General features: G+C 49.7%; 1 protein-coding gene across 2 annotated transcripts in view; it reads right to left on the bottom strand.

Annotated features, from left to right (window-relative positions):
• PDIA5 (protein disulfide isomerase family A member 5) overlaps positions 1 to 26,303 on the bottom strand; it is an 89,147-nt gene that overhangs the window by 6,133 nt on the left and 56,711 nt on the right. For both annotated transcript variants that reach the window (XM_029214219.1, XM_029214220.1), the window contains exons 11-15: positions 23,455 to 23,591; positions 10,137 to 10,207; positions 9,440 to 9,600; positions 5,219 to 5,349; positions 833 to 903 (exon numbers count right to left, since the gene is read on the bottom strand). In XM_029214219.1, coding sequence (XP_029070052.1) covers positions 833 to 903; positions 5,219 to 5,349; positions 9,440 to 9,600; positions 10,137 to 10,207; positions 23,455 to 23,591 — 571 coding nt within the window. The remainder of the gene's footprint in view (positions 1 to 832; positions 904 to 5,218; positions 5,350 to 9,439; positions 9,601 to 10,136; positions 10,208 to 23,454; positions 23,592 to 26,303) is intronic.

The raw sequence follows: 26,303 nt of genomic DNA, 5'->3' as shown, positions 1-26,303 counted from the left end.
CAATCCCACCTGGGAAAATAAGGCAGCAGGCAGAGATGCACCGGACTTCGGCCTTGGGTGTGCGTGAGCGCATTTTGGGGGTCTTTCAGGGGACAGGTTCCTATGATGGAGCCCCAGGCTGGGAAGAGCCTTTGAAACCATCTGGACCAGCACCCTGACTTTAGAAGAAGGGAACTCGAGGCCTGGAGAGTCTTCCAGCTCACGTAGTTTAACAGCAGCCCCGATGCACCAGTCTGAGTTCCGGGGTCTTCTCCCTGCCATACAGCCCCTCAGCCTTGGAGTCTGCCCTGGCTGCTGGAGCGGCCTGGGGGAATGTGCCCGGGGCCCCCTCCCCGCTCTCTAATCCAATCTGTAGCTCTAGCTTGTTAATTTTATGCTTCATCCGTCAGCAGCTGCAGGAGCCTTTCACTTAGGTGGGATGAGGCTCTGCACACACGGCCGTGCTCTCCTCCACCTTGGCCGCCTCCAGTTGACTTCTGTTGGATTTTTTTTTATTTGTACTTTTAATTATACAAGTAATGCATGGCTACAAATCCTACCGTAAAAAGATTTGAACACTAAAGAATAAACAAAATGACCCCTTTACCACCCCCTCCTCCAAGGAAGGGCTGTAACAGTTCAGTGTATCCCTTTTAGTTGATTTTGCAGCATAAATGCAGCCTGCTCTATCCTGCCTTGTGAAAAGGATGTCCTGGTTGCCAGGAATCCCCGGGTCTCAGCAGAACCTGTCTGGGGAGGGAGGGCACCTGAACAGAAGGGAGGAAGGTGTGGGCACTGGTGGCAGGGGGAAGCTGGAGGTGGGACGAGAGATGAAGAGGAAGGGGGTCCTTACCTTTCGGTCATCTTTGAAGGCATCAGCAGTGGCAGTAAAGTGTGGAATGACCTTCTTACAATGCGGGCACCCTGCGTGAGAGGGGAGGAGAGAGTTACACACATGGGGGAGGCTGCAGAGCCAGGGGCCCTGCCTGGAACCTCCAGAGAAGCCTTTCCAGGAGTTTCTCTCCACCCAACAGACTTTGCGGTTCATCTGATTCCCACCCCCTGCGCACCCCACTGTCAGGGTTCACGTATCAGCCCCACCACTCAGACCCTCCACTGCGCGTCTGCTGTTGGCAAGAGGGCTCTGCAGGAGGCCTGTGCCAGCGCCAGGTCCATTCCTGCCCAGGACCTCCCACCCCACACTCTCCCATCACACACACACCCACGAGGCTGGGGGTCAGGGAGACAGACACTGTGGTCTTTCCCTGCAAGCTCCTTCCACACAGGGCTGCCCTCAGGGTCCATAAGAGCCTGATCCAGGGTGCAGTGGGAGCTTTGGGCTTAGAAAGGAGGACGCATGCTCGGGATTCTCTGAGCCTGTCACAAGGTTCCTTCTCTCGCCCCAGTGACAGTAGCGAATCTCTCCACTTCATGACTGAGAAAGTGGGGCTGGGGAAGTAGGGGGCTGGGAGCAGGCCCTCTGCCTGACCCCGGCAACTCATGCTTTGCTGCTGTTTCTCACATTCCCAGCAGCCCTCACCCCAGACTGAGCAGCCAAACCAGGCCCCTGGTCCTCATGCTGTCCTTCCTCCCTGCTCCACAATCCACCCGAACCCCAGATCCAGGAAAGGGAGACTCAAGGTCAGGCTAAGAGGAGGATAAGTTGCCAGGAGTCCCTGACGTTTCTCAGGGCCTGGGTTCCCAACCCAGGGACGAGGATCCGTAGTTTTGGAGGCCCTGGATGGGACAGAGGTGTATGTGGTGCCCTGAGCCCCTCCAGCTCCAGTGACAGGTCTCAGGCCCGGGGCTGGGACCTGTGTGGGACCACTTTCTCCTCCTGTTTCAGCAAGCCCGGGGCAGCGTCCACTGAGCAGAAAGCCCAGGAAGCTGCAGGCTACTCTGTCCCAGACCCGCTTCCCTGGCCCTTCCCTCAGTGCTCACCAATTAAACCCCAAGCCCACCCCTCCCAACCACCCTCCAGACACTGAACCCAACTGCCAAGAGAACAGCACTGCTTTGAGGGAAGGAGTTCCCTGACTGTGGTGATTAATTCTGATCAAAACACAGGTGGGAGAGGCCAGATGCCCCATGGGCAGACCTGGCTCCAGCCAGCTTCCTGACAAACAGCCCTCCCATGGCCTTGGGGAAACCCAGGCAGGGAGGGAACCGAGACAGCCTGGCTCATCTGCTCTTTCCCTTTTCAAAATAAGATAATAATGACTGGCGTTTCAGAGGGCTTTGTGAATCCAAATTAAGGCTGAGCTACATGTGAATTTAGCACCTGAGCCTTTTCCTGAGATGGGCGGGACCACCCATGTGGCCTGGCTGGCAGAGTGGCCAGCTGGCCCCAGAGCAGCATGGATGGTGATGGGGAGGCAGCTTCAGGGGATTTTCCCAGCATCCATCACAGGAGTAGAGAAGACAGCTAGGCTAGTTACGTGTTATACCAGAACTGAGATAAAGTACCTCGCAGAGCCGAACTCATGGCAGGTGCTAATGGCAATTACAAGAACACTGTACTAATTTGACCCAACAGAGGGAAGAATGGCTCAAATTCATGAAAACATCATGCTACAAAGGAATGATGGTATATAGCTTTCAAAACGTGTAAAGAGCACAACGTGCTGGTTGAGAGCACGTCAAAGCGTGCCCTGTGGCACCTAGAGGTCCCCTGTGAGCGGCACATGGACACCCATTAAGACATCAGGCTGGCCGGAAATAAGCTACTCCCTTCCCCCAAATCTGGTGTCACTACTCATTTCTCCTTTCTAACGTCTCTGCTTACTGAAAGTATAAAGGTCACTGTCAGCCTAGTGCAAATTCCTGCTGCCATCAGTTTAAAGCATCTAGGTCTCAGATTAATGGCCTTCTGGTACATCTCATTTTCTCATTATCCAAAAGAAAGAGCATGGCAGATGAAAAACTAGAGGGGAGGCTGTTTTAGAAAGGGCATGAAGATGTTTCCCAGATGTGTCAGTTGGGCCAGAACAGGCACGATTTTTTAATTTGGGCTCTTTAAAAAGGTACCACCTCTGTGTAACTGGAAACGAAAGCAGCCTCCCAGAGTGAGGAAAGAGGAACAAAGACCAAGGACAGGACAGAAAATTCCAATTCTAGAGACTCAAGCAAGCTGGCCTAAAAAGGGCAGTCACCACGACCAGACCATGATTCAGAGCAATGTGGGGGGCTTGGAACAGAAGAGAACAATGAAACAGCAGGAGGAAGAGCTGTGTAGAAACTGGGCAGGTAGGAAGTGGGGGGAGAGGAGAAATGGGGGTTGGTGTTTGCTTTTTTACTTTATACCTACCTTTACCTGTAGTATTTAGGTTCTTTATATAAAAGTATATGTTATATACTACATAAATTATAAATAAGGATATATTATTTTTATCATTGAAAACATTTTAAAGATTTTTTTTGTCTTTAGCTAGTTCCCTCTTTCCCTGCCTCTGTCCACTGATGAACATACACGTCTCAGGAGCCTGGAGCAGAGCTCAGGACAGGAAAGTGCATCAGGGGAGATGGGAGACTCCAGGCACCAAGCCCTCTGCCAAAAGGTGAGTCGCTCAGTGACGGGGCCCCGTGTGGACCATGTTTAGTTATTTTTGTCAGGGCAGTCTGTGAGGCCCTTGAAGCCGGCAGGGACCAGGCCTCCTTCCCTTGCATCCTGGGCCCCCGAAAACATCCAGCACACAGCGGTTACTTGAGGCAGGTCGTTAGCACCCCAGCAGGGTAGGCGTCCCCTGAGGTCTGGAGGGAAGTGGGGAGCATTTCTTTTTTCTTTTTTTTTTTTTTTTTGCGGTACGCGGGCCTCTCACTGCTGTGGCCTCTCCCGCTGCGGAGCACAGGCTCCAGACGCGCAAGCTCAGCGGCCATGGCTCACGGGCCCAGCCGCTCTGCGGCATGTGGGATCCTCCCGGACCGGGGCACGAACCCGCGTCCCCTGCATCGGCAGGCAGACTCCCAACCACTGCGCCACCAGGGAAGCCCGGGGAGCATTTCTAGGGAAAGTATTTAGTCTGGACTTTCTCAAATCCACCCAGTGGCTGGTCAAGGACTCCTACTTCTCTGGCCAGGTTCCTGCCGGCTGCCAGGAAAGTAATCACCCTCTGAATCGGGACTGTGACTAAAGGAGAGCACCAGCCCAGGCTGCAGGAAGGGCTCTGTCACTCACTTGCTGCCATGGCTTGGGCAAGTCAGGCATCCCCTGAGTCTCAGTCCTGCACCCCCAACTCTGCCCAGAAGGAAGACAACTTCTTAAAATCCACTCAGTCTTCCAGGCTTACTCTAAGGACAGAGGAGGACAGGAAGAAGCTCTATAAGGAACCGACAGGGCACAAGGCCCACTTGCGGAAGAAAAGGCAAAAACAGAGGGAAGTGTCAGCTGCCTGAGGGCGGGGTCTGAGGCTGGGCCAGGAGGCGACCTGCCCAGACAGTGAGAACTGAGGAGAGACTTTACAGATTATTGACACTGGAGAGGTAGGGGCAGGAGGTTAGGACTCGACTGAGCTGCCTGCTTCTCTGTGGAGCCCAGCTTTATTATCCCCATTCTATTACACGGAGCTGTAACCTGGGGGAGAGAGAGGGCAACAGAAGAGTGAGAAAACCAAGAGCCTTTCCTTTAGGTATCAATGAACAACTTTAAAATGGGAATACACAAAATTTGAGACCACAAACACCAACATTAGCAGACGTGTCATTCCTTCCACTTAGGCTTGGATTAAAGTGGGGATCACGGTGAGGACCTCTGAGTGACTATGATGGTACTTTTACCCCAGTTTCAAATCCATGGCTTCAGAGCCACTTGGGAAGGTCAGGGAAAGGAGGCTGGGCTGGGAGTGCTCAGCAAGATGAGGGAAGCAGAGGCCTAACCGGGCTGGCTGAATTCCCAGCTGCTAAGTTGCAGGGTTCAAAGGTGAAGTCAGTGCCTGCAGGGATGGAGGGAGCAGACAGGAGGGAGGAGGCGGCCGGGTGGGAGTTTCCAGGCAGTTGAGGGGACTGAACAATTACAAGGCAGGCCCCTGGCACAGACAGAAGCAGAGGGCTTCAGGACTGATGTGCGGACAGAACCTGACAGAGCTGGACCTGGATTCTGAAGGACCTCAGCCTGGAATGAAACCTGCTCACAGCAGACAGCCCAGAGTCGGCCTGCGGCTGCCCTGGTCCCTGGGGGAATCTTCTCAGTTCAGTCAGGCCCACCCCTCTCCCTCGCCCCTCAGCGAGCGCCCCAGCTACTTACAAGGGGCGTAGAACATGACCAAGGCGTGCTTCTTCCTCTTCAGGGTGTCCCGGAAGCTGTCCCCAGCCAGATGCACCACGCTGGTCTTCTGCTCTTCCCAGGCGGGCTCTGGGGGTGGAGGGGACTCAGGACTGCAAGAACCGGGGGTGGAGGGGAGACAGTCATTAGGAGAAGCTCGTGTACAGGCAAGCGCTTCCGTCGCCCCCAACCACTTGGGGAGCACGTGAGAAAAAAAATCACTTTGCATCCTTTCTAAAACTGAATTTAAAACCTCAGTTTAAACATGAAGAACTGTGAACCATCTGCAAAGATCCCCTCTAAGGAGCCTATTAAGAAGCCATTTTGTGACGGTGTGGAAGACCCGAGTCGCTTTAAGGACCTCTCCAGTCATCTCCTTGCCATGGGGAGAAGCCCCTGCACCTGGGCTCCCTTCCCCTCCCTCCTGCCTCTTCTGGGACCCTGAAGCACCCTCCATTATCTTCTGCTCCTGAGCCTTTGTTCTGGTGGACAGAGCATGCGCCATGGAGTGAGGTGGGTCTGGGTTCAAATCCAGATTACTGATCACCTGTGTGACCTTAGGTAAGTTACCAAACCCCACTGAGCTTCCATTTTCTTTTCTGCTAAATGAGTACAGTTGAGACCTACTTCCTGGGCTCCTTGTGAAGAGCAGAGACAGTGTATATGAAGCACCTGGTCAGTCAAGCAACTAACAGTTGCTAAGAGCCTATATGCTCTCATAAATGACAGGCATTCGATAAGGGTTTATAATTTTTCAGTCTCCTGTTCACTAGTTCCCTCCACTCTGCCTCACAAAAGTATAGGTCTCCAGGGTCTTTTAAAGCCTTTGCTGCCCTTGTCCCCCTCCCTACAACCTTCTCTCTCCCTTCTCTGAGAAGTGTCTCTGGGGAACGGTCCGGACCCCATGCTGCCACATGCACCCCCTGCACTCCCTCCTTCATGCCAGCACCACCTCGCTTCTGACCACCAGGCCTCAGGCCTTGTACCCAGCGAGGGCAGCATGAGTGCAGCACCAGGCACCCCACGGCCTCTCTCACCTTTCAGAAGCCCTCCTACCACAGACCCCTTCCCTACCTTCCCGACAGCCTTCTCTCTTCTTCTGGTTCTATCTCTGTGCCCCTGCAATTCTCATAAGATCTCATCCCTCTGCGTGGCTTCCATGATCCCCTAGGCTGAGGATGACTCGAGCCCTGGCCTCTCACCCAAGCCCCCTATTTCCAGGTGTTTTTCAGGTATTTCCACCTGGAGGTCCCACTGTCACCCCAATCCCAACAAGACTTAGAACTCTTCCCTCTCGTCCACACTTCCCAAAACAGCTTTCTTCCCCAACTTCTTCGTTTTGGTTAATGGCACCCCTGCTCTCGTGACCAAGACGGGCCCCTCCCACCCTTCCTGTCTTCCCCACTTCTTTGCCCTCCAGGTGCCCTGTCAAACACCCTGGACTCTTCGGCTGACACCAACCTTCTGCTCTGCCCTGTCCCTGCATCCTGCCTCCCCGGGCTGGCCTGCTGGTGGGCACATCTCAGTCACCCAAGCGCGGCCACTTGTGCACAAGCCTGGAAGTGCCATCAGCCTCCCCTGACACTGTCTGTTTGCCCTCCTGCTGGTGACCTCAACCCTTCATCTCAGAGCATCTGCTGTTTATGCTCTGCCTGGAGGATTCCTTCCAAGCTCCCCAAAGAACCACTATTTGTCCCTAGGCAAGCCCCTTCACCTCTCTGAACCTAAGTTTCTTCACCAAGGAAATAGGAATAAAAACTCTGGCCTCAGTAGGATCTGAGTATGAAATGGGGCAACAGCTATCAAAGCATGCTGCAAAGGCTGGGAAGGTTCTAGCACTTAGGGGGTGGTGCTGTCAGTTACAGTGCTGCATGAGAGCTGGCTCAGAGGCCATGGCCCACGGGCCCAGCCACTCCGCGGCACGTGGGATCTTCCCGGACCGGGGCACGACCCCGCGTCCCCACAGCTTCCTCTCTTTGAGTATTTCCACACACCATGCACTGTGCTAAAGCACAATAACCCAATTTAATTCTCTGGACAAGTCTATGGGAAAAGTATAGTCTCCACTTCACAGATGGGAAACTGGGGCTTAGCAGGGTCACGTAAATGGCTTGGGGTTACGATCTGAGTGCAGGGCTCTTAGACTCCAAAGTCCATGCTCTTGGGCTTCCCTGGTGGCGCAGTGGTTGAGAGTCCACCTGCCGATGCAGGGGACACGGGTTCATGCCCCGGTCTGGGAAGATCCCACATGCCGCGGAGCGGCTGGGCCCGTGAGCCATGGCCGCTGAGCCTGCGCATCCGGAGCCTGTGCTCCACGGCGGGAGAGGCCACAACAGTGAGGCCCGCATACCGCAAAAAAAACAAACAAAAAAAGTCCATGCTCTTACCCTAGTGCTTTTCAGGCGCTCAGCAGTGGTGACTATGGACAGGAAGGACAGCGACCCTCCATGCTCGCTATTTGTGTCCAGGCTTCTGGAGCGGGGATTAGCAATGATAAATGCTCTGATTCCCCAGCTCTCTAACCACAGTGCAAGCACCAGGGACCTCACCTGAGGCCCCACCCTGCTCAGTCCTTCCCAGTAAACCAGCATTGGCACCAGAGCGAGGCCAGAGGCGGGTGTGAAGAGCAACCTGCCGCCTGCACCAAAGGCCCGGAGGAGAGAGCACCTCGCCCCTCTTGGAGATGAACCACTGCTCCGTTCTGGTCCCTAAGACAAGGGCTGGCTACTCTTAGAATCTACCCGCAGTGATCAGGAGGAAGCTGAGACCTGGACCTGGCCAGCCCACTCACCTCTTGCCAGGGCCTCTCCTGAACCTAGTGGCTCATCCCATTCCATAAGCTGGCGTTTCTCAAAACCCCATGGCTGAGGGTTTCACTCACCTCTCCTGAATCAAAGCTGCAGGGACGGCAGCCCTACCATCTGTACTTTAAGCAGCACCTCAACACCTGTAACGCTGGCGTCCACCCAGGTTCGAGGACCGATGTCCTAACAAAGTAACTCCTTCTGGATGCTGCTGTTCTGCACAGTACTCGCGTCACTTTGTGACCCTAAAGTCTTGGTTCTCACGTGGACATCATTATGCCATGTACCGGGGCCGCTGCAAAGGCTGGAGTCTGTCTTCTTTTACTTCATGTTCCCCCCAGTGCTGAAATAAGGCAGTATTCTCAAATATTCAAGTTGTGTGTGTGTGTGTGTGTGTGTGTGTGTGTGTGTGTGTGTGTGTGTCTCGGGGGAGGGGTGTGGACAGGAGAAAGCACCTGTGTGGTGGCCCAGTTAGTCCCCTCACAGGAGGGGGAAATGCTAAGAACTGCGGGTTCCACAGTCCTTGGATGAGCAATTGCAAGGCTCCTCGTGTTCTCTGGACTTGCAGGCTGTTGTGGGCTGAACTGTGTTCCCCGCCCCAAATTCATATGTTGAAGTCCTAATGCCAACTACCCTAGAATGTGACTGTATTTGGAGATAGAGTCTTTAGAGAGGTAATTAAGTTAAAATTAAGTCATTAGGGTAGACCCTAACCCAACTTCACACTGGTGTCCTTTTAAGAAGAGGAGATCAGGACACAGACACTGAGGTTAGACCGTGTGAAAACACAGGGAGAAGATGGACATGGAGAGGCCTCAGAGAAAGCAACCCTCCGGACATCTTATCTTGGACTTCTGGTCTCCAGAATTGTGAAAAAAATTAACTTCTGCTCTTAAGCCACCGGTTCTGTGCTCCCTGTTGTGGCAGCCCTAGCAAACTAATACCCAGGCTGAGGGAGCTCTTCAAACCTTTATTTTCAACCCCAAACCACCACAGGCTACACTGTGGACACTACTGAAGGCCCAGACCTGGGTCCCTGTGAGTTCAGCTCTGGATGTGAAGAGCTGTGTGTTTCCTTCATTCACTCAAAGGGAATGGAATAAAATGTAGACGATGAAACCTGGGGCCAGGACACTGGGGAAGGAGTCCTAAAAATAGAAATACACGGTTTACTGGAACTGATGAAACTGCACCCAGAAAGGCTACCCGTGACCTGCTGGATGAGTACACGTGATCAGCACACCAGAGGTGGCGTCAGGATTGGGAAGTCACAGCTGTCTTGGCGTTCAGGCCCTGAGCCAAGGTCAGCGGCTCCTAAGGTTTACTTCATCTCCTCAAGGCCCTCTCCAGTGGCCGACAGCCAGGGACCAAGATGTGCTATCAAGACCAGCAGACTTACTTTTGCATCCACTCAATAAAGCTCTTCTTTGTTCTGAGCGCAGGCACTGCATACTTCTCTCCATTCTTAAAATACTTGAGTGTAGGAAACTCGGAGATGTGGAATCTTTCTGCCAGGGCCTTGTTGACGGTGGCATCAACAGCTGCAAGGACACCAGAGCTCTGGGACGGGGGAGAGGCCAACCATGCATGACAGCCTCAGATGTGGTGCTGGCAGAAGAGGAGCCCGGACACCAGCCGCCAACCCACCGAGGGCCTGCCGAAACCTCACAGGGCGGGAACTTCATACATCCCGGGAACAACTGGACACGGGCACGTCCATCATTCTCATTTGTGGGCTGAGATGAAGCCTTTTAATCTCCCCCACCAACCAGGCTGTGTAGACTGTGGCTGTTCCCAATCGGCAGGCTCCCACAGAAAAGAGGGAGAAACTTGGGGTTTCACCCCAGAGCCATGACCTGGCAGAGGTCACCTGGAAGGGTATGGGAATGTGACCCTAATCTCTCTGCACCCCTCCATCCCTGGTAGGGGCCCCACCTGTCTGACTAAGACACATCTACTCGGGGACACAGAAGTTCTGCAGGCCTCCAGGGGCCAGGAGAGCTGCTACAGAGCTTGCAGGGGAAAGTCACTGTAATGATTCCTATCACTGACTCTTTAGGAGAGAGCGGTGGAGGAGTTAAGGAAAGGAAGCTTACATCTGCTTCTCCGTGGAGGACTTCTGCTGCATTCTCAAACTCTGGTTTCATTTTCTTACAGTGTCCACACCCTGCAGGAAGAAATCAAGAGAAACCATGTCCATGGCACAGAGGCTCCAGGGATGTCCCCTGCCTCCGTAAGAGAGCTGGGTCCTAGTCCCAGATACCAGGGGTACCCAGGAGAAAAGAAGAACAGCACCAGCTCAGAGAAAAGAAATCTTTTGCCTGATCCACTGGGGGTGGGGGTGTGGGAGGGGCACAAGAGGCAAAAATGAAATAATTACATCAACAATACTGGTGATATGCATACAGGTCCTGTGTGCCAGGCGTGGCTCTAAGTGCTTTATACCCTCACAACAGCCCTACGAGGTATGAACTACATTATCTCCATTTTACAGATGAGAAAACTGAGGCACTGAGAGGGTGGATGACTGCCCAAGGCTACATACACAGCCACAGGTCACAGAGCTGGGCTGAAAACCCAAGCAATCTGGTTGGAGGCCACAGCCACTGGCAGCGTGTGCTTCCCAGCACTATGCTACTGTCACCACTATCATCTTCTCCAGGGCAGAAGGGAGTCGGGGCCTCGAACTGGGAATAAGAATTCACATAAGCAAGAGTATGGGGAAATGTCAAGTTCCAATTGTCCCAATAAGGGAAGAGGTATGATATGACAGGCACAGTGATCTGACTTGTCATTCCCAAATAAATGGTATTTTCTTGGGACAAAGACTGCTTTGCCCTCCTCTCCTTACAACACTTGAATGCAGTAATATGTTATGAATAATGACATCTGATACATTAAAAAGGAAGCAAGCACTTTGTGTCAGTGATGACAGGACATTTGTAAATTGCTTTCATTTTAGTAGAAAGAGTACTCTCTGGCATCTACGCTGAAGGGGCTGTGAGGCGAGTAGGACCAGACTGGCTCAGGCTGGAGATGACTCTAAAGGGAAACCTGGCTGGGAGCAGGGGGTAGGGCGGCACAGACAAGGCTAAATGGATGGCGGACACGTGACTTGGCCTTCTCATGGGGTGTGCTACTGCTTGGGAGCTTAGAGCATCACAATTCTACTACTGATTATTGGGAAAAAGAAAGACAAGAAAGGAAGACACGTGGAGACCAAGCAACATGCTACTAAAAAACCAACAGGTCAATGAAGAAATCAAAGAGGCTATCAGAAAATACCTCGAGATAAATGACAACGGAAACACAACTTTCCAAAATCTATGGGATGCAGCTAAGAGGTAGGTTTATAGTGATACAGGTCTTCTTCAAGAAGTAAGAAAAATCTCAAATAAACAACCTAATCTACCATCTAAAGGAGTTAGAAAAAGAAGAACAAGCAAACCCCATGATCAGCAGAATGAAGGAAATAATGAAAATGAGAGAGGAAATAAGTAAAACAGAGACCAAGAGAACAATACAAAAGATCAGTGAAACCAAGAGCTGGTTTTTTGCAGAGATAAACAGAATTGATAAACGTTTAGCCAGGCTCATCAAGGAAAAGAGGACCCAAATAAATGAAAGAGGAGAAATAACAACTGATATCAGAGATACAAAAAATCATAAGAGAATACTACAATCATATACCAACAAACTGGACAACCTACAAGAAATGGACAAATTTCTAGAAACATACAACCTTCCAAGACTGAATCAGGAAGACACAGCCTATCTGAACAGACTGATCACTAGTAGTGAAGTTGAATTTGTAATAGAATCATACATCATGATCAAGTGGAATTTATTCCAGGGATGCAAGGATGGTTCAGTATCCACAAATCAACATGATATAACACATTAACAGAAGGAAGGATAAAAATCACATGATCATCTCAATAGATGTAGAAAAAGCATTTGACAAAATTCAACATACATTCATGACAAAGACTCTCATCAAAGTTGGTATAGAGGGAACACAGCTCAACATAACAAAGGCCATTCATGAGAAACCCACAGCTAACATCGTACTCAATGGTGAAATGCTGAAAGCCTTTCTTCTATAAATTTATTTATTTATTTATTTATTTATGGCTGTGTTGGGTCTTTGTTGCTGTGCATGGGCTTTCTCTAGTTGTGGTGAGCGGGGGCTACTCTTCGTTGCGGAGCACGGGCTTCTCATTGTTGTGGCTTCTCTTGTTGCGGAGCACGGGCTCTAGGCGCGCAGGCTTCAGTAGTTGTGGCACACGGGCTTAGTAGTTGTGGATTGAGGGCTCTAGAGCTCAGGCTCAGTAGTTGTGGCGCACGGGCTTAGCTGCTCCGCGGTATGTGGGATCTTCCTGGGCCAGGGCTTGAACCCGTGTCCCCTGCCTTGGCAGGAGGATTCTTCACCACTGCACCACCAGGGAAGCCCTGAAAGCCTTTCTTCTAAAATCAGGAACAAGACAAGGATGCCCACCTCTTGCCCTTTTCATTCAACATAGTATTGAAAGTCCTAGCCACAGCAATCAGACAAGAAAAAGAAATAAAAGGCATCGCATCCAAACTGGAAAGGAAACGAAATTGTCACTATTTTCAGACGACATGACACTATATATAGAAAACGCTAACACCTCCACCAAAAAACTATTAGAGCTAATAAATGAATTCAGTAAAGTTGCAGGATAGAAGCTTAATATACAGAAATCTGTTGTTTTCTTTACACTAATAATGAACTCTTAGAAAAAGAAAGAAAACAACCCTGTTTAAAAACTGCATCAAAAAGGAAAGAATACCTAGGAATAAACTTAACAAAGGAGGTGAAAGACCTATATTCTGAAAACTATAAAACAATGATAAAGGAAACCGAAGATGATACAGAGAAATGGAAAGATAACCTGTGCTCATGGATTGGAAGAATTAATATTGTTAAAATGTCCATACTGGGACTTCCCTGGTGGCGCAGAAGTTAAGAATCTGCCTGCCAATGCAGGGGACACGGGTTCGAGCCCTGGTCCGGGAAGATCCCACATGCCGTGGAGCAACTAAGCCCATGCACCACAACTACTGAGCCTACACTCTAGAGCCCGCGAGCCACAACTACTGAGCCTGCGTGCCACAACTACTGAAGTCTGTGCGCCTAGAGCCCATGCTTCAGAACAAGAGAAGCCACCGCAGTGAGAAGCCCTCCTCACCGCAATGAAGAGTAGCCCCCACGCGCTGCAACTAGAGAAAGCCTGCACGTAACAACGAAGACCCAATGCAGCCAAAGATAAATAAATAAATAAAAATTAAAAAAAAGTCCATACTACCCAAAGCAATCTACACAGATTTAATACAATCCCTATCAAAATACCCATGACATTTTTCACAGAGCTAGAATAAATAATCATAAAATTTATATGGAACCACAAAAGACCCTGAATTGCCAAACTAATCTTGAGAAAAAAGAACAAAGCAGCTGGAGGTATCACTCTCTCTGACTTCAGAGTATACTACAAAGCTACAGTAATCAAAACAGTATGGTATTGGCACAAAAACAGACACAATGGATCAATGGAACAGAATAGAGATCCCAGAAATAAACCCACACATTTATGGTCAATTAATCTATGACAAAGGAGGCAAAATATACAAAGAAGAAAAGATAGTCTCTTCAAGCAGTGGTGCAAGGAAAGCTGAACAGCTAAATGTAAAAGAATGAAATTAAAATTACATTTTCTCACACCATATATGAAAATAAACTCAAAACAGATTCAAGACCTAAATGTAAAACCTGAGACTGTAAAACTCCTAGAAGCGAACACAAGCAGAACACTGACAAATTGTAGCAAAATTTGTTTGTATCTGTCTCCTAAGGCAAAAGAAACAAAAGCAAAAATAATCAAATGGGACCTAAGTAAACTTAAAAGCTTTTGTACAGTAAAGGAAACCACTGACAAAACGAAAAGACATCCTACTGAATGGGAGAAAATATTTGCAAATGATATGACTGGTAAGGGGTTAATATCCAAAATACATAAACAGTTCATACAACTGAATATCAAAAAAAAAACCCCAAAAAACAACCCCCCCCAAAAAAACCCTAACAAAAAAAACAACCTGATTAAAAAATGGGCAAAAGACCTGAACAGACATTTTCCCAAAGACATCGCTAATCATCAGAGAAATGCAAATCAAAACCACAATGAGTTATCACCTCACACCTTTCAGAATGGCCCTCATCAAAGTCTACAAATAACAAATGTTGACAAGGATGTGGAGAAAAGGGAAACCTGGTACACTGTTGGTGGGAATGTAAATTGGTGCAGCCACTATGGAAAACAGTATGGAGGTGCCTCAAAAAACTAAAAATAGAATTACCATATGACCCAGAAATTCCACTCCTGGGTATGTATTTGAAAGAAACAAAAACACTAATTTGAAAGGATACATGCACCCCAATGTTCATAGAAGCATTATTTACAATTGCCAAGATACAGAAGCAGCCTAAGGGTCCATGAACAGACGAATGGATAAAGTAGATACATATATACAATGGTATATTACCCCGCCATAAAAATAATTCTGCCATTTGTAACAATGTGGGTGGACCTGGAGGGTATTAAGCTTAGTGAAATAAGTCAGACAGAGACAGACAAATACTCTACGTTATCACTTACATGTGGAATCTAAAAGAATAAAAGAAGCAAATGTATATAATGATACAGTAACAGACTCACAGATATAGAGCACAAACTGGTGGTTACCAGTGGGGAGAGCGAAGGGGGAAGGAGCCAGACAGGGGTATGGGATGAAGAGATACAAACTACTATGTATATAATAAATAAGCAAAAAGGATACAGCACAGGGAAATATAGCCATTGTTTTGTAATAGCTTTAAATGGAGTACAATCTATAAAAATATTGAATCATTATGTTGCATACCTGAAACTAATATAATATTGTAAATCAACTATACTTTAATTAAAAAAAAAAGCATCTGGACCAAAAAGAGAAAGAAACAAAGGAAGGCAGACAGACACACACCAGTATTATCAGAGAAGACCTCCCACACCCTCCAGGAGCCACTGGGCCATGTAAACAGCTTTCCTGCCTCCATCTGAGCACTTGGCTGGGACAAAAATTCCTCTCTCCTCCAAGGTCATTCCTGCAGAGCTCAGCTCCACATGGCACTGAGACACAAACAGGTCCGTTCCATTCCTGCCTGTTCCAATTTCCTTAGTCCATTCTCAACTTGCTCCTCCCAGAGACAGGGGGCCTCACAGTGGCTACCCTAACTGCCCCCCTCAACACACACACACACACGCTGATAACAGAAAACCCTGGCCAGTGCTGTCAAGCCCTCCTCTGGACAGAGTGCTCTGGGGGAGCCATGAGATGACTCGGTGGAGGAAACTCACTGATGGAATGCAGCCCAGGGAGTGGCTACAATTCTCAGCCGTACCAACATGTTGGTCTTTCTCAAATGGGCCCAAGCAAGGGGGAGGGACACCTGTGGGCTCACGGTCTGACTAGAGCCCACTTGGGACCCCCATGAACCATACAGGTATCAAAGTCATCATGATATTAAAATGTAAGAACATTATTTTCCAGAAATGAACATTTAGTGTTATCACAACCCATTTGCACTTTCTAAACAACTGAGTTACAAAAGCATTTTTTGTTTTGTTTTGGTAAATTGTTTGTTTGGAACTGAAAATGTGATTTCCCCCCAGAACCAATCTTATACACAGATGCTATGCAGAGTCTCGAGAGTGACCACAAAAGTCCATTTAACAGGATGTACCTGAAGCATGTAGAGCACGCAGTGCTATTTCTGTTTCACTGAGCCGTGCCCCAGATGGAAAGCACACAGACCGTGGTCCAGCTCGGGACTCCCAGCGGGCCTCTCTCCCTGCAGGCAGCAGCCGCCCACAACAGCAAAAGGGAGAGCATCCTCCTCACCTCAGGGCAGACTCCGGGCTTTTCAGGGTCCCTGACACTGTTGAGAATTTAAGCTTCTCCCCCACTTCTCCCGTACTGATGCATATATGTTCCATACTGATGAATAACTTCAGAGGGCTCCGAATGCCCTCACCCGCTCCTAGACCCCTGGTTAAGAGGCCAAGGCAACGAAGGGCTGACTGCAAGGCAGTCACTTTCCCCGCGGGGGGCCGGAGAAGAACAAAGAGCTGTCCCCACAGGTGTCCAGGCTCAGGTATCCTTCCACGAACATCCGCATGTCTGGAGTAAATTGGATATCCTAAGGAGGATTCTACTGACTTAACATGACATATATTAAGACTTAAACTTTTTTTTTTTTTTTTGATTCTCACTAAAATAAAAAGAATAAATCACTCTTTGGGGCTTACAGTCAGGAGGCTCTACAACTCTCAAAGGAACCCCCAGGCCTGCCTCCAGGCTGACCGCTCCCTGCACCCTGCCCCGAGGTGACCTCCCCTGACAGGGGCAGAGGGAGCTCACCCTGCATGAAGAGACGCGGAGAAAAGGAAGCTCAGAGGCTCTCCTGCTGATGGAGGGTCTGTCACCCAAGAGTTCGGTCTCCCCTGGAGAGTAGGAAGTGAGCGGCCTGAGTGAGAGCCTCTCAGCCCATCAGAGCACAAGGGAGGATGCCCGGGCAGGCCTCAGGAGACCCGGGCTTCAGGCTCCAAGTGGTCTCCATGGCAGGCGGGAGGGGCAGGAAGGGGATGCTCCCCTGAGCACCCTCTCCTCTACCACGTTATGATTGGTGCTGCCAGGCCAGTGCTAGCAGGCCCCACGGTCAAGGTGGGCGGTGGGACTGGGTGGGAATGGGGGGAAAGAAGACAAACCCACTCATAGAAAACCACTGTTTCTTTCCAAAATGTCCCAGTCAATGAGGCAGGACCCCTGAAGATGAGGGAGTTCACCTTCATACCTTTGCCAGGCTCAGCCCTTTGATGCCACTGCCCGCTGGGGAAGCAAACAGACTCCACATCGCCTGCCAACTTCTATTAGTGGCGGGCGGGAGATGGCCTCTTAAGACAGAGAATTGGCTCACTGGGAAGAAGAGCTGTGATCGACCCATGATGTCTGCACTGGACACAGGAGGGGTGGCTGGAGGACATGCCAGGAGGTGCCAGATTCTTTGGCTTGTACTCACAGCTCTCTCCTGAACCTCTGGCCCCATCTCCCAGGACTCTGCCAAGTAATAAAAGTGCTTGCTCTCTGCACTGGCCTTCCACACACTATCTCAGCAGCCCCACGAGACACAGGGCAGGGATCATCAGAAATGACGGCTCTGGGAGATAGTGATAAACTGGAGATCCCAGAGGCACCGTTAAACAAGATGGGATTAGAAGGTGGATCTTCTGGCTGGAGCTGTGACCACATGAGCTGACCTTTTCCCTGAAGCTCTGTCCCCCAGCACCCAGCTCACTTCATCACAGCCCCTGCCCTGATGGATGAGACCTCTCCATGCGGAGTGTCCACCTGGGCCCTGGCCCCTACTTTGAGTCTCCAGTTCACTCCAGCCCCACCGAACTACCTATTTCTCTTCTACTCACAAAAGACATCTTATTCATATCCTCCTATGGCATTTCATTTTGTAGTGCCCTGTGACTATTATATTGCTGTCTCTTGGTATTCAGGGGCGGCCAGGGCATCTTTTCAAATCATAAATCATATCAAATTCCCTTGGTCAAAACTTTCTAACGGGGCTTCCCTGGTGGCACAGTGGTTGAGAATCCACCTGCCAATGCAGGGGACAAGGGTTCAATCCCTGGCCCGGGAAGATCCCGCATGCCGTGGAGCAACTAAGCTCATGTGCCACAACTAACTACTGAGCCTGCTCTCTAGAGCCCGTGAGCCACAACTACTGAGCCCGCGAGCCGCAACTACTGAAGCCCATGAACCTAGAGCCCATGCTCCACAATGAGAGAAGCCACTGCAATGAGAAGCCCGCGCACCGCAAAGAAGAGTAGCTCCCGCTCGCCACACTAGAGAAAGCCTGCACACAGCAACGAAGACCCAATGCTGCCAAAAATAAATAAATAAAATTTAAAAAAAAAAACAAAAAACTTTCCAATGGCTCCCATCACAAGTGGATCGAAATCCAAACTCCTTCTCACAGCCACAAGTCCCACACTGTCGGACTTTCCTACCCTCCAACCTCAACTCAGGCCATCTCCCTCCTGTCCTCTACTCTGCAGCCTGTGGCCTCCTTCTGCTTTCCTATCTCACCAAGCTCATTTCTACCCCCATGGCTCTTATCGGGCTGTTTGCCTGGAACACGATCTTCCCTCAGGACTCTGCGTGGCTGATCACTTCACATCACGCAGGCTTTAGTTCAAATTTCACTTCTTCAGAGAAATTCCCTGACCACCTGACCACCTAACCCCAAGAAGCCTCAACCCATCACACTCACTTCCAATAGCCTGCTTATTTCCTTGACTGTACTCAAAACAGCTGGAGTAATGTGCTTACTTGAAACTTCCAATCCCCCAAGTGGATGTAAGCTCTCTACAGGCTTGGACGTCCGTCTCACTCACCACTGAGGATGGCAGCCCACACACTTTGTGAATGAATGAACCTCATGGCTGTATTGTTCAGGTTATACCTGTGCACGCAAGGTTTAACTGAACTAAATCCTTTTGGGGCAAAAGTCACACCAAGTAGTTGCTAGTTTAACTAAACACCTCTACTTAGTAAAACCAGGAGCCAAACCAGTTACTATGTGCATACGCTCCTCTCCACACCACCATTTACATACACTTCCCCTGATCCTTACTAGGTCTGGAAAACATCTTTGGAAATCTCCAACATCTCTGGATGTTGTTCTGAAGTTACCATATATTCCCAAGAGTTCTCTTGATAGCATTATGGTTTTCGCCACTAACATCAATTCCCTCTGCTCCTTAGACAAGATACTAAGGCTAAGCAATAAACCTCTGTAAACAGAGTTTGTGACGATGGGACCAGCCAGGCCCCAAGAAGGAGAGAGGTCTGGTGGAGCAAACGTCTCCCTCGCTGGCACCCGGCTGGCCTGGGGAACTGTGGGTCATGAGCAGTGACTGCCTTGACCCCAGCCTCCGGGCCTGGCCTTCAGGCTGTCCTGGCAGTGTGGGCTGCAGAAGAGCCAGAGGAGGACGGTCAGAAGCCGGAGCAGGACTCCAGCCCACTGCGTTTTACTGTCCTGATTGTGATTTGATGGGCCATCAAGTTTTACTGCCAAACTTCCTTGTTGGGTTTTTATCAGCTTGTAAGTGCACTTACACTGACTTTCATGACCTGGCAAAGAGGCTGCCCGTCAGTTCCTTGACCACACTCTTCTCTGGCTGTGGGAATGTTGGCTTCCCGTCAATTCCAAATCTTCAGATCCCTCTGGATTCCGTTAACTTCAGTTACACCTATGATTTTATTGCAGGCCAGCTATGGAGACTCTCCTGGCTCCTGTAACCAGAATTTTCCAGGAGACCAGATTACTTTGGAAAGCTCCCTAGTACCTGGTTCTCAAGAGGAGCCTGGATTTTCCTACCCACATTCCTGCTGCCTTGCCTGGACCTTGGCTTGGGTGTGCCAGGGAGGCGGGGCTCCTACAGATGCTAGCAGAAACAATGATGCTGTAACATTGTGATGGGCCCCCCAGAAACCTCTGGGCTCTTTCGAGGCTTCCCGCTGTATATGCACCAAAGCTGACTTGTAGACACTCAGACACTCTAGGGCAGACACACACTGATGAATGCCTCATCTACCATGCAGCCCTCTTCTTGCACAAAGAGAAAGTTGGGATTTTTTTTTTCTTCCTTTACGTTAGTGTAAAATGTAGATAACAAGCTTTAAAATTTTTTCTTCCAGGATTCTACCCTAAGGAAATAATCTGACATGTGGACAAATAATTATGCATGAAAATGCTCTCTGCAGCCTGATTTATAGTGGGGAAATACAGTAAACAACTCAAACCTTCAACATTATGGTGCTGGTTAGGTAATTTATGGTGCCATTATATAATGGAATATTATGTGACCACAAAAAGTATGTACAAATAAGCATTTTTAATAACATAAGAAAATACTTACAAGATAATGTTAAGAAAAACATAAAGGAAAAAGCAAGGAAAAAAGAACTTAACGAAAAAAATGAAATCCCTTCCTCCCACGTGGCACAACAAATGAAAAATCCAGATGAATCGGGGCTTCCCTGGTGGCTCAGTGGTTGAGAGTCCGCCTGCCGATACAGGGGACGCGGGTTCATGCCCCGGTCCGGGAGGATCCCACATGCTGTGGAGTGGCTGGGCCCGTGAGCCATGGTCGCTAAGCCTGCGCATCCGGAGCCTGTGCTCCGCAACGGGAGAGGCCACAACAGTGAGAGGCCCGCGTACCGCAAAAAAACCCAAAAAACATACACACACTCCTTTTTAATTATCAAAAAGTCATCAAGATAAATTCAGCTTTTTAGTTTGAGCTCCACTATTTCAGTCTGTGGGGATCTTTTAAAATCTTAATACCACTGTTTGATATTTTAACTAGCTTCCTTTTTCCAACTCTAACCCTTGCAGATTTGAAAGCTTGCCTTGCTTTTTATAGTTTCAACAAAACTGCTTATAAAAAAACAAGTACCAGACAGAACCAGGCCAGACTCACAGTCACAGGGCACCAAGGGGATGGTCCCCTCATGGTGGCCGCATCCTGCCCGGTTCTCCCTACTGCACTTAGGAAAACAACAACTCATTTTTGATAAAAGAAAGACACACTAATTCATCAACTTAGCAATCCTATCCCAAGAAACAAACCAAGCACATGTGGCAATCCTTAGTAGAATCTATGGTCTTCTATGTTGATAGATCCCAACGTGTTTTCCTAGGTCTCCAAAATGGTCTGTTTCTTAACCACTCCCTATTTGGTCTGGGATCGGCACCTGTAACACTGTAATTTCCGGAATTCACATTTTATTAGCTTGGGAAACATGAGCCAGCACTGCCAGTCTCTGGCCTCCTGACATTTGTCCTTTTCTCTAGGTCCCTCAAACACCACAAAAGTGGTTTTCTGATCAGTGTTTGCTCTCGGGAACACTCCGGCACGAGATGCCCAGCTAGGCAGCTAAGAGGGCCCTGCTGTCAGTTCACCCCTCCTGGGCTCAGATTCCTCTCTAAACCATGTACAGTCCATCCCTTCTAAAGCCCACACTCCCAGATAAAGGAGGAGGACTGTGTAGAGAGATTATTTAATGCAAAGCCACTCCCATCGGATGGGAATTTAAACAGGCAGTTCTTCAGGGAGCTTCACCTCGGGCTTTTGCCCTGATCCCTCTCACTCTGCCAGTCCAGCAGAAATACACACACACACACACACACACACACACAGGCAAAGCCGGGGGGCCGACAGGCACCTCATCAGAGAATGCAGGGTCCCTAACAGGCAGACACCCACCAATAGAAGCCTCAGATGTTTCCATTTCCTAAATTTGAACCGGAGCCCTCTCAACAAGGGTAGCGTACTCAGTAACAAAGACTAATGGGGAAAACGAAAGCTGCTATCTGCCTTCTAGTTCTCATTCTCTAATTCAGCTCTCAACAACCTCATTTGTTCGTTTTCTCATTCATTAAGCCCTTACTCTATACCCACAGGTGACTTGGATTGGGGCAGTGATGATCATTCTGGTTCAGAGAGCGAGGAGGGTGCATTATAAGGGGAGGGGGCAGGGAAGAACTCTATAGCCAGGCTCTGGGGTCCAGACCCTGCAAGCATCAGGTGCTACAATGGATTGCTTACCACCTAAGAGTGCAAGAAAGAACACAGACCAGAATTTTTGCGGGTCTGCAACCGGGGTTCTATAAAGAAAGGGCTTAACAAACAATTATTAAATAATTCCAATCCACCAGGTACATGCTGTTAGCATTCATCAAAGGGGATGCGCACTCTCCACGCTGTGACGCATAAACCACAGAGCACGGCTCAAACCACTCTGCGCTCCTCCAGGAGCCAGGCGGCTCTCTCAGCACAGACTGGAAGCACTGACACACAGCGGGGAACTGAAAACAGTGAGCTGGTACCTGCTTCTACTGCTGGGACAGGGACGCAGGCAGGGTGAGTTCAGCTCTGGATGCAGCATGACTCCCTGCGCTTCCATCAGCAACGCTGAGACTGGCCGGGAGAGCACACCTCAGCGGGGAGAGCACTGCAGTGCTGCCTGGCGGGCATTCATCAGGTACCTTCAACCACAGGGATGCCCTCACTGAGCCCCTGCAGGGCTGGGCGTGATGTGCTCCTAAGGCCCTCTCTGTCATTGCCCCTAATTAGGAGGCCCTTTGAAACTTCGTGTTTTGGGGGTTTTTTTAGGTTTTTTGCGGTCGTTTTTCTAGACAGTCAGAAGAAGAAAGGCCAAAATTAATTTTCCTTTGGATTCTCTTAAGAATTTGGCACTTATAAGAAAGGAGGACTTGGGGAAATCCCCAGTAGTGGTCTGTATATGAACAATTCCTGATTAACCAAACCCATGTGATACTACAGGGGAAGCGGAAGACGGGAAGGCCAGGGCTCAGCAGTGCAGGACTCACAGAGCAGTGCCATTTCTCCGTGCAATAGTCTCCTTGTCTGTATAGTGGGGCTAATCATACTCGCTTTGCAGCACTGTGGGTAAGATAAAAGGAGATGACCCTGCGGGCAGCCACTTGGCCACCGTAAGGCAATACACAATGAATAGCGTAAGGGCCTCTATGACAAAGATGATTAATAAAGTATTCTCTCACTAAAGATGCCTCTGTGGACTGGGCAATTATGACACTGATCCATGAAGTAGTTCTTTTTGCTTTTTTTTTTCCTCTTACCCACCATCACTGGGCCCAAGAGCTGGCAAGAAGCTATGAGAGAGGAGCACCCCACACACATGCGCTCTGTCCCAGGGTGCTGGGGACCCACCTTCTACACCCATCAGGATGGGCCCACCTTTCCCAGGAGCTGCTCCCTGGAACTCTGTGCCCAGGGGCTGTCATGCCCTTGCTCACCTTTCCAGAAGCAGCCTTCTCCCTCTGAGAAACGAATTACAATCAATTTTCCATTCTCCACGGGAACAGGGAGGACACTGGCCTAGAAAACTCCTGAGCTACAGGGCTTTTCAGCCAATACGGCCAACACATTTTACAGCATTCACATGTTTTCCTTCCTTGATGCACAAAGGCTGCTTCAGGCTGTGACGGACACCAGCTGAAGCAGAAAGAAGCTGTTCTAGACGCTACGGGGTCTGAGGCTCCAGCCCTGGCCTCACTGTGCCCTTGCAACTACTGGGCAAGATTCGGGCCCTCTTGGGGCCTCAGTTTCCCCACCTGTAAGCTGAGGGATGATTGCCGTCCTAGGTAATATCTAAAGGCTCAGAGCGGCGCCCGCCCTGCAGCGGCCGAGGGAGGCAGGCGGTGGCAGAGAGGAGCAAGGTTCCACTCACATGGGGCGTGGAACAGGACGAGCACAGAGGAGTGTTCCTTCACAAACTGGTCAAAGTCTTCATCGGTCAGGTGATAAACGGAGCCGCCCTCATCTGCCCAGGGAGTCTCGGGGACCTGGGGCTGTGGCGGCTGTGGACTGGAAGACCAAAAACAGGCAGAGCTCAGAGCACGCGCCGGGGCCCGCGCAGCCCTTACCCCCAGCGGCTCGCACGGCCTGCTTCAGGGGTGCACCACGACCCCCCGGAGGAGCGGAGCAGGACTCCTCGGCCCTGCCCACCTCCACCGTCCCCTCAGAGCCCAGGGGTGCTCAGCTGATAGCCTGTGGCAAACAGTCGCTTCAGCTGCAGCCCTCTGGGCAGATCAAGAAACCTCACTTCCTCCCTAGAATCGGGGGCATTCGTGAGCATCTCAAGCTCTTTCAAGCTCTCAGCCAACTGGCAAGAATAAACAGCAACAGCAAAGAGTGACCTTTGGCAAAGTTAACTGTTGTGCTGTGTGGTGCCCACAGGGCGGGGAGCGGGGAGAGGGAGTTAGAGGGGAGGGGTGGTGGTGAGGAGGAAAGGCAGAGGCCAGGTGTCTGAGAAAGACCAAATACCCGGGAAGGGCTGGGGGCCGGGGAGGCGGGTGCAGGGCGTTCACCGACCAGGGTGGGAGGAGGGTCGTAATGAGGAAGGGTGGGGCCCAGGGGAACAAGGCACCCTAACTATGACAGCATCCAGGCTACATCACGAACCCTTCCTAGAGACTGGAACAAAGTTATCTGGTTCTCCAGAGGCAGAATGCTGGAGCAGAAAGGGCCAGGCTCAGAAGTCAGTCCAAATCCGCGCTCTGCCACCACGAGCTGCAAAACCTCGGGCTGGTGCTTAACCTCCCTGGAGCCTGCCTCCACCTGGGACAGCCATGTGCTGACATCTGTGTCGCCAGCCGTTGTGACGGGGGAGGCTCACAGCCACCCTCTCTTGCTCCAAAGTTGAGGATAAGGCTGCTAGTGACACAAACTCCCTGATGCTTTATGAACACCTTTGCCAGAGCACCTTAATCGCTACTTTGAAAAAACACTTTAGGATGACAAATGTGAAAAGACAACCACTGTTTCCTGCCTTTGAGAGCTTACAGTAGAAAAAAAGTGTAAAGTTCCAGCAGCCAGGGCTGAGAATTCATGAGACCAATGTTGCCCACGCGATGGAACCTGCAGCCCTCCCACGCAGCTGACACGGTGGAACCTGCCAGCCCTACCCTACGGCAGAGCCTGGGTCTGACGGCACCTTCAGAAGCCCTCTCTGGTGCTTTGGACGAGGCCCCACCGGTGGCTTCAGCCACCCTGGTGTGAAGCAATGGGAAGTGGCAGGGAGAGGGCAAACCACTCTGAGCCCGTGCACATCCAGTGTCAGGTAGCGCTGATGGCAAAATGAAGCTTTAGAATGAGTCACCAGCCAGACAACAGTCCCAGACCAACACCAAGAAACCTAGGTTCCAAAACCTGGGCTCAAAACACCAATCCCTGAAAACATCACCAACTCCACTTCAGGGAATCTATCTTTCCAATACACCTGGACACATGCAAAATTACGTACATTCCAAGGTATTCATTGTAGATGATTTGTCATAGCAAAGACTAGAAGAACCCAGTGTCCCTTGGTAGGTAAACTGCAGTCCTTCTGCAAGATGGAGGGCTGAGCGTGGTAAAGGAGGACAAAGAAGCTCCCCTACACTCTGATGTGGGTAGACTGCTGGGATATACACAACAGGCCATAATGTGCTAACTTCTGCATAAAATAGAGAGAGATAAAAAATACTTATTCATGTTTGCGTGTTATCTGCATAAGGACTAATTAAAGTTGTTACCTCTAAGGGGTAGGAGGGAGAATAGGATGGAGGAACCAGATAAAAGGAAAACTTCAATGTATAATTTTTAAGTATCGTTTAAAAAATTATTTTAATTATGTGAAAGGAATCTATTCTAAAATTAAAATAATTTTTAAAAATCCAGCACAATTATACACCCAGAATGGAGAAGCCATGCCTCAGCAGAAGTACAAGATATGAAAGTACCTGAGAAATTTCTAGTTAAACATGGAGGACATACTCCAAAACCACTAAAGTGACAGTACAAGAGTTAAAAAAAAAAAAAAGTATGAACACACAAGAGCAAAAAGAACAGGAAGACAGCAGCAAAGAGAGAAAAAGAGGTCAGTGCAAATTTAGAAGCTAGAAAACCGACTTAGCAAAAAACTTCTGCCTTCCTTAGAGGGTGGAAACTTGAGGTGCTGGGTGCTCAGAGGGGGCAGGGGCCCAAGAACCACCCTAATATGCAAAGGCTCCGAAGGACCAGGAGGACCCCCTTAAAGCAGGGCTGTGGCCTGGGGCTGAATGGGAGGCCCTCAGATCCTGTCCATCTCCCCAGCAGCCAGGTGGGTGCCCCTCTCCCACTCAGTGGACAGCAGGAAGTTTGCTTTCTGGAGAGGCCTGCAGAGCTGGGCACAGCAGTAAGAGGCACTATGAACTATGCTTTTTACTGTCTCTCTCCTTAAAGAATGGGGCTCCCTCTAGATTATCTCTCTACCTCCTACGCCTAACACAAAGCAGATACCAAATAAACTCTTTTTGAATCAACAAGGGAATGAGAGAAGAAAAGTTGAAGGAACTGGAGGTGTCTAACCAGGAGAAGAGGAGACATGGGGAACACAATAGTTGTCTTCAAACATTTCAGACTGCACTGGGAAGAGAAACTAAGATTTATTTTCTATGGCTCCATAAAGGAGAACCAACACCAAGTGGAAGCTCCAGAGAAAGAAACTTTAGCTCAACAGAACTAAGAATGTTCTATCTACAACAGATAAGAGAGAAA

Source organism: Monodon monoceros, unplaced genomic scaffold (assembly GCF_005190385.1).
Source record: "Monodon monoceros isolate NGI ecotype Baffin Bay Population unplaced genomic scaffold, NGI_Narwhal_1 Super_Scaffold_11, whole genome shotgun sequence".
In the NCBI taxonomy this organism is placed as follows: domain Eukaryota; kingdom Metazoa; phylum Chordata; class Mammalia; order Artiodactyla; family Monodontidae; genus Monodon; species Monodon monoceros.
Note: the sequence above shows the minus strand (reverse complement) of the source record. Positions and strands in the feature narration are given on the sequence as shown.